Source organism: Phaseolus vulgaris, chromosome 8 (assembly GCF_000499845.2).
Source record: "Phaseolus vulgaris cultivar G19833 chromosome 8, P. vulgaris v2.0, whole genome shotgun sequence".
Lineage (NCBI taxonomy): Eukaryota > Viridiplantae > Streptophyta > Magnoliopsida > Fabales > Fabaceae > Phaseolus > Phaseolus vulgaris.
The window spans coordinates 55753327-55762009 of NC_023752.2; the positions used below are offsets into that span (position 1 = coordinate 55753327).

General features: G+C 34.2%; 1 protein-coding gene across 2 annotated transcripts; it reads left to right on the top strand.

The window, feature by feature from the left end:
• Positions 1–4179: 4179 nt before the first annotated feature.
• LOC137827062 (putative ubiquitin-like-specific protease 1B) lies at positions 4180–8087 on the top strand. 2 transcript variants are annotated; one of them, XM_068633272.1, is made up of 6 exons: positions 4180–4622; positions 6849–6965; positions 7051–7179; positions 7265–7368; positions 7448–7538; positions 7623–8087. In XM_068633272.1, the coding sequence occupies exons 2-6, from the start codon at positions 6867–6869 to the stop codon at positions 7734–7736; spliced, it is 537 nt and encodes a 178-aa protein (XP_068489373.1). In that variant the 5' UTR covers positions 4180–4622; positions 6849–6866; the 3' UTR covers positions 7737–8087. The 2 variants fall into 2 exon arrangements, with proteins under 2 accessions (XP_068489373.1, XP_068489372.1); XM_068633271.1 differs by lacking the exon at positions 4180–4622 and adding an exon at positions 6538–6768 and having other exon boundaries at positions 7623–8020.
• The last annotated feature ends 596 nt before the right edge of the window (positions 8088–8683 follow it).

Below are 8683 nucleotides of genomic sequence, written 5' to 3' on the forward strand. Positions count from 1 at the left end.
GAACAAACGACAATAACATGACGACAAGGAAGTCGAAGAGCTTGGAAGTGGCCACAATCACACCATCAATCATTTAATATAACTATATATGATTGAGGTCACCGACCATGTTGGGGGTGGCTAATTCTTGGACATCAAATTCAGAATTTTTTGCATTAAACCTTTCCACAAAACACAGACGAATCTTGTTGATTTTTTCTAAGTAAGGTTGTGATATCTTCTGAATAATAATGACTTGCGCGTAACATGGTGTCTATTTTGAAGACTCGTTCAACAAACCATGTTTTTGTTTTTTCAAAAGTTGCCTTAACCAAAGCGAAAATCGGCAAAGAACGAGCTCCCTTAAGCACGAAGTTAATGCATTCCGCTAGATTTGTGGTCATATGACCATACCTCTTTCCCCCATCATATGTTTGAATCCATTTCTCTAATGGTATGCGATCTATCCAGGAAAATGCTTGCTTGAACTCAGATCGCATAACTGATAGCTTTGCCTGTACTATGAGTTGTTTCATCTCATAAGTTGTCATAAAGAAGTAAATGAAATTAGTTAAATGGTAAAAGGTCATAATTATTTGTGAGAGAAGGTAAGGAATGTCATTACCCATGTTAATCAATTGTCGTTTCAGCTCAGCATTTTTGAATTTTTTGTTGAAATTCGATGCGATATGGCGTATGCAATACACAAAAACGAGGTCGTCTCCTTCCCATCCAACTTCTTCGGATTGTAATGCTGAAATTATACCGATTCCTCTATCAGTAATCATGCACAAATTCGGCTGAGGTGTCACATATTGTCGCAATAATTGGAAGAACCAAATTAAAATCTCCCGAGTCTCGCCTTCAACAATCGCAAACGCCAATGGAAATATGTTTCGATTCCCATCTTGAGCGGTTGCGGTCAACAATGTTCCATGGTATCTTCCGGTTAGAAATGTCCCATCAACTTGTACAATGGGCTTGCAAAAATTGAAACCATCGATACAAGGCTTGAAAGACTAAAACACCCGATCCAACGTGTAAGAAGAATTGTCTTGAACACCATCAACCATACAAGGAGAAGCAATATACTGCACAATTGTCCCTGGATTGCTTTCTTTTACTGCTTCCAACCATCTAGGAAGATCATTGTAGGACTGTTCCCAATCGCCAAATGCCAAAGCAAGAGCTTTCTGTTTTCCCAACCAAGCTTTTCTATACGTGATAGTATAGCCATGCAAATTTTTTATTTCTGCAATTAAGCTTTTAAATGGGACGAAAGGGTTTGCTTTGACTGAAGTCAGCACCATGGACGCAATATGGGTTGAATCCAAATTAACACGGTCTACCGTAAGATTTGTTGACAAACAAGTATGTTGTGCATTCATTTTTTTTTATCTCCCATTGACTTCGGATTTTACTAAATGATGCACGTAATCTCCATTCGCACCCTACATCATGATGTATGCACTGAGCCATATATCTGTCTGGCTTTGATTCCACGACAACAAATTTGTAACCGTTGTCTATGTGGTATCGTTTTATGGCATTCAATGTCGCCTCCTTTGACATGAAAGACATGTGTTCATTGAGTTCGCAATCGATGTTATGTCCGGATTGACTGCCAGACGGAATATATTGTGAAGATCTATTGAACTGATCTTCATCATCCAAATCAAAGTCGTAGTTATCTCCATCTTCATTTATGTCGTCCACGATGTCTGTAATTATTGGTTATTCATGCTAGCTTAGTGACGTTCCACCGACATTCCACGTGTCCATCTGCATTTAAAAAAAAACATGATAAACAAGAAGGCCACTAAGCTAGCATGTTATGAAAAATTTACATTACATTTACAACTTTCTTTGAACTTTATACTAGAAGGAGAAATAATATATCTCACAAACCTTGTCCTCAATTTTTTTTACTTGGATGCAGAAATTAAGAGAAGAAAAAGTGTAGAACAAAGAAGGAATGCAAGGCTAGAGAGTTGCATTGTTGTTCCACTATATAACAAATGTTCTGTATGAGTACAATAATTTTTATTCATAAGTCATGTCCTCATGTAATTGTGACAGAAAGCCATCACTCCACGCTACACTTGGTTTATTTTTATTTTTTCTAATTTCATAACAAAGAAGTTGACTTCACCATTGGCAACTTTGAAAGAAGTTGCATTCACCATTTGGCAACTTATATTAAAAGTTGCCTTCATGGTTGACAACTTTGTATAGGCACCAAATGAAAAAAGTTCACACACCATTGGCAACTTCATTTGCAATTTCGTGCACCACCAATCAATACTTTATTTTGTGTCCAGCTTTATGTCATGGCTATAGTTTTCATGGAAGAGATTCTTTTTTCATGGCAGAGATTCTTTTTGAAAATGAAGTTTGAATTCAAACTTTCATTTTTTGAAACTCACACAAGCAACTCTATTTAATAGAGTATGTGTCCTATGCAAAACACTCTCCAACTTTGCCATTGTGCCAGAGTGCTTAAGGGTGGCATTCAATCACAAAGGTAAGTTCTCTCTAATATTTTAATTATTTAATTAATTGTAGTAGCAAGCACGTGCTAACAAAGATTATCAGTATATTTTAGCTCTCATAAGTTGTTTTTGTATTTTCTGAGGATGGATCTGTATGTATTTTTGTATTACATGGTGGCATTACTCATGAACCCTTGTTCATTCCAGAAGAAAATTATATCTTGGTTTTGACTAAAATTTAGTTATCTGTATATGAGTGAAAATTACATGTAAAAGAATTTAGTTATAATAATTTAGTTCTAATGTACTAATATCTTTAAATTTGCAAACAAAATTAACTACTTGAAATTTGTTTTAAAAAATTAACAAAACTCAACTAATATTTTTTATTTTCGTACAATGTCTTCATTATAGCCAATGAGTAGGAGTATTTTATAAATAATAAGGAGTAGAATAAGAATCTCTGATGGAGCAGAGAAAGAGCCAATGGGCAAAAGAGTTATCCATGCTATTCTCCACATGTTATCCATGCGCAGAAAAGAATATGGTTGAATGAATTAAATCACAAAAAAGGTACATGTAATATAGGTTATATTTTACCCTTTACTTTGGTTCTAGCCTTTGAAACATCAACCATACTGTAACATCAGAAGTGTACGGCCTGGAGATGTACGGAGAAGTGTAGAAAGAAGAAGAAGAGTGTTATGCTTTGTTTGTATCCAGCGACGGATTCTGAGAAGCGAAGAAAGGCACGTAAAGCTCAAAAATCAAGAAATAAAAAAGTAATAAAACAAATTTCGAAGCAAAAGCGTTGCACAATTCTTTCTTTGCAAATTTGTGAAGATTTGCGAAGATTTACAAAAAATATGATTAAAATAATGTAAATAATAATAATTATTATTAAAATATTAATAAATATATAAAATGATAATTAAAATAAAAATATTAAAAATAAATTTATGAAATAATAACTATTATTAAAAATTTAAAATAATAATTAATAATGATAAAAAATAAATAAAAATAAATAATAGTACAACTAAATTAATTTATAATATATTAGATAATTATTAAAAATTTACATAATATTATTAAAATGTCAAAATTACTCTTAATTTATTTGTATCAAACATTTAATAATATTATTAATAATAATAAAATATATTTATTTATATAATAATAATATTATTATTATTAATTATAAAAATAACTATATAAATTAATTAATTTTTTTATTATTCATATATTTTTAGAAGTAAGAATAAATTTGTAAACTTGTATTTTACATATTTTAAAAAAATTAAAAATTTCACACAACTATCACATCATTCACAAAATTCAATAAACTTTCCTCACAAATCTACTATAATATACCCCAATCCAAACAACCTCACTTTGCTCTCAAATCACTCTAAATCCATTCCCTCAAATCTCCTCCCCAATCCAAACACACCCTTAAGGAGGTGGTGATAGTCATGGTTTGTGGTGAGAGGGAACAGAAGTGAATGAAGTCGCGGAAGACTTATCATGAGTGTTAGGTTAGAATTGCATGGAAGGCGAGGAGAAAAGAACATGCAGCGTTGTTTGTTAGCGAAACACCACTGCCTGTCTATTCAGTTCACGGTTTCTTCTTCAATATAGACCAAAAACGAAAGTGCAAAAGCAAAAAGAAACAAAACCTGTTAATCTTTTATTGGAGAGTTAAAACAAAAAAAAAGGAAAATGTTGGTTGAACAACTACTTATCTCATTGCTCCAGTGTACAACTCTCCAAGTGGCAAAAAAACAAATATTAAATTGTTGTTGCGGGGCCCACAATTTTTTTTTGAAAAGGTTTAATCTTTGGTTCAAATTCCCATTAGGGTTACGAAACTCTCTCTCTTTCAATTTCTTCTTCTTTTGGTGGCTGAACTCTCCCTCTTTCAATTTCTTCTTCTTTTGGTCCCGTGGTTCACCAGTGCACCGTTCCCTCTTTGAATTTCTTCTTCGCAAAGGTCTCGTGGTTCTCCAGTGCATTGTTCCCTCTTGCAGTTTGTTGTTGTATTGGTTTCCTGTGTCGTGGTTCCGTGGTCTTGTTCTTTGTCGCCGTCGTCGGTCGGTGTTTGCTCGGTGGACGCCCTCCATCTCTTTTCACGGTGGTTAGGTGATAAAGGTAATATATTTTTGATTCAATGGATTATGAAGTGAAACATTGTTGTTGTGTGATTTTGATGATGTTGTGTGATTTTGATGTTGTTGTAGAGCCTATTTTGATTCAATTTTAGTTTGAGTTTCGTGTTGAAGGAAGTTTGAAGCTTTTCTTCCTTGAATGTTGAATTGTTGGTATTGTTGTTATTACTAGACACATTGATATAAAATTGATAAATTTTTTTCACAGTGATGAAGTTAGAGCATATAAATTGTATGGTCTAATCGTTGAACAAACAAGTTTGGTAATTGTTGGTTTAGGGTTTAGTAGGAATATGTGATTGGGGTGGGCATGATGTGGGCAGAAAGTGCGTTAGATAAGATTTTTAGAGTCCATCAGCTTATTGAGTGTGATTGTATAAGTTGGGAGACCATGAACATTTGGCATGTGCTCAATTTCCTGCATCTATTGCATGTTGAGCTTTGAGGTTGTTGTTAGTAGAGGATAATTGTTTGAAACACTTTGCAGGCAAGGCCAATGGCCAATGTAAGAATATATTTCCAAAAGCCCAAATTAAAACAGCTTCGACAACTAGATTAATTGAAAATAGAACACGATAGGGTAACCTCATCATAAAAACTACACGCAAATTACTTATTACTCCAACTCTGTGTTGTGCACAAATATGTATTAGGTCTTTCATGCTGTTGACAACCTCCGAAATTTGTTAAGCATTGTAGCATGTAATATATTGGTTGAGAAAATACAAAGCATAACAAATCAAAGGTTTTCTTTATAGTACTCAACATTTGACATACACTTTCAGGTAGAATTTAATACCATACCTGCAAACATCTCACATATGTTTCAGAAAAACCCAAGTCATTAAGCGATTGCAACTCCAAAATTTGTGGAAGCTGGCGCCATGCTATCAATACCCTGATGCAAAATAAAAATTACATTAACCTTTGAAGCTTTAGTCCAGTGTCATTGTAATTGTTTGTTACCTAGATGTGACATAGACTGTTCTAAGCAACATATACCTTTTAACCAATCATTGTTATAAAATGCTAAAAAACAGAGTGTGGTTGACAAAAGGGAATGAGAATATGAATTTGTAATCTATATTTAAGAAATTACCATGAGATGCTCTTAATTTTGTATAGCATGATTGTAAAAATATGAATGTGTGACTTTGCATCTCTGTATGTATAAAACATGTTATTTCTGTGAAGCATGGCAGCAGAATGCAACCAAACATGCCCATGGGGTAAAATGTCATATTACAATAAGATCTTTTTGTTTTCAATTTTACGGTTAATGATTTCCAACAATACTTTTTTTCCTGTGATTTTTTGTCGTAGTTATATATAGTTGGATAGCCGTTCAATAAACCCAATAAATATGAAGAAACATAGTTTGCACCATATCCTTTCTGTTGAGTTGTTGTTATCCATGTATGTAGAGTTGTTTTTATCCATCTATATACCGAAATCACAATATGCAGCATGAGTGTAGGGCAATGTCCAGTGATCACAAATTCACTCAATTTAGAGGTTTGTTGTATGTGGTGACCCTAGTAGGAATATGTGGTGACCACATTAGACTTCCTGCACAGTCCCTTTGCAAACTTATTCTGGAAATGTGAAGTGTGTGTTGGTGTTGGTTTGGGTGGGCATGATGTCGGCAAAAAATGCGTTAGATCAGATTTTAGAGTCCATGAGTGTAAGGCAGTGTCCAGTGATCACAAATTCACTCAACTTAGGGCATTGTTGTATGTGGTGACCTTAGTAGGAATATGTGGTGACCACATTATAGTTCCTGCACAGTCCCTGTGCAAACTTATTATGTAAATGTGAAGAGCGTGTTAGTATTGGTTGAGTTGGGCATGATGTGGGCAGAAAGTGTGTTATATCAGGTTTTGAGAGTCCATGAGTGTAGGGCAGTGTCCAGTGATAAGAAATTCACTCAACTTAGAGGATTGCAGTATGTGGTGACCCAAGTAGGAACATTTGGTGACCCGCATTAGACTTCTTGTACACACCCAGTGAAAACTTAATTCGTGGGAATCTGTTTTTAGGTGATGTTCTTTGCAACGGGGTTGTTCATGGTTGATCAACTTCAAAAGAATGGAAGGGTCCAACGTTTTTCCTTTAACCCTTTTTTTGCTGTGAGTGGATTGTGGAATTTAAGTTTTGTTTTCATATGTATACTTTCTATTAATATCACTACATTTTTTGTTGCATAAAGGATCGTGTTATTGAAGAAATGAAAACAACTTCGGAAAAGAAAGAGTGGGACACGAAGGATTACTGTTCGTTTGCAAAAGATTTGATTCCATTTGAATCACTATCATATTGCGATTTTGTAAGTTTGTATTATATAATTTTCTATAATGATTTTAGGGCATAATTTTTTATGTGTTTAATTAAGTTATATTATTCACTTTTAGGTATTCATCCCAACGGTGCACAATGACCATTGGTGGGTCTACGCGTTTAATTTTCATAGTAGGGAATTGCATGTCTTGGACCCCCTCGGCCATAGAAGGGGAAAACGCAACAAAATTGATAAAGCCATGGTAAAGAGTAAAAGATGATGTTTAGTAAAGAATGAAGCGATGAATTTGGTATTTGATTTCTGATTTCTTGTATTGTACAGTGCAGGCTGTGCAAGTTGACCATGTGTACAAAATTCTTGACAAGTTCGGTGGAGTGAATAGTCCCCCCATCAAAGTAGTCAAACAAAAACTTCCTATACAGCTAAACGGGTTAGTATTGAAATGAAAACTTTTGTTATTTTTATGCATATTCATATGTAAATATTTTTATGTGCTTTCTTGTATGTAGTTATGATTGTGGAGTATTGGTTTTGAAATATATTGAGTTGTGGAATGGTATGGTTGACTATGACGGGAAGACGATGCCTGAATACAACAGCGTACGTATTTGTTTCCTTCACTAGTAGAGTACAAGTTATAAGTTTTATTCTGCACTGAAAATTGATTTTCAAAATTAATTTCAGGACGAGCTTCAAGCATTCTGTCAGGAAATGGTTTGTAATTGGTTCCTTGATGCACGTAATGCAGAACGAGAAAATTTGTTGAGGGAGTTCAACTTTCGTGGAACTACAGAATGATGGTGGTTGAGAGTGCGTAGCATGTGAATCTACATGTTCTGCAATTGTGTAGTTATTCATTACATGTTTTAGTGTATCCTAGGAGCATTCATAACTGTAGAAACATAATGGATTACATACATTCCATTGAGTTGAACAATGTGCGAACTTTTTAATGCTAAGAATTAAAGACGAATATTGTTGTACCATATGATGCAACAAACCTTCTAATTACACTTAAAATTAGTTTCCATCATTTGTAATTATGATGACAAGTTTTTCGAGAAATGATTTTATTCGTATTCAAACCCAAAGGATCCATTAGCAGGTGCCACATACCGTGGAAGGTTAATTTAACGGTCGTTCGTGGTTAAGTATGACTTCATTCTTAGTTCGTTGGACTCAGTAAAAAAAAAGTTATAAATATTTACATTTGTCCATTTTGCTACACTAAAATAAGTTTAAAGTTAACAATATTAAGTTAAAGTTCAAAATTTGGCAACTTTTTTACCAAGTCTTTGGGTAAAACATAAACAACTACGATCAAAGCGAGGAAGACAAAATTTCATGATACTATGCCTAAGCAACATTCCATCCAAAAATTTTCGTGCAAGCTCAAATGGACCCTCCTTCAGCACTGGCCTATTTTCGCTCAATCCAAAAAATTTCGTGTAAGCTAAAATGAACCCCTTCAGCACTGGACTATTTTCGCTCAATCCAAAAAAATTTGTGCAAGCTAAAATGGACCCCTTTAGCAATGTCCTATTTTCGCTCAATCCAAATTATTTTTGCGCAAGCTAAAATGGACCCCTTCAGCACTGCCCCGTTTTCGCTCAATCCAAAAATTTTCGTGCAAGCTAAAATGGACTCCTTCAGCACTGGACTATTTTCGCTCAAACCAAAAATTTTCGTGCAAGCTAAAATGGACCCCTTTAGCACTGCCTTATTTTAGATCAATCCAAATTATT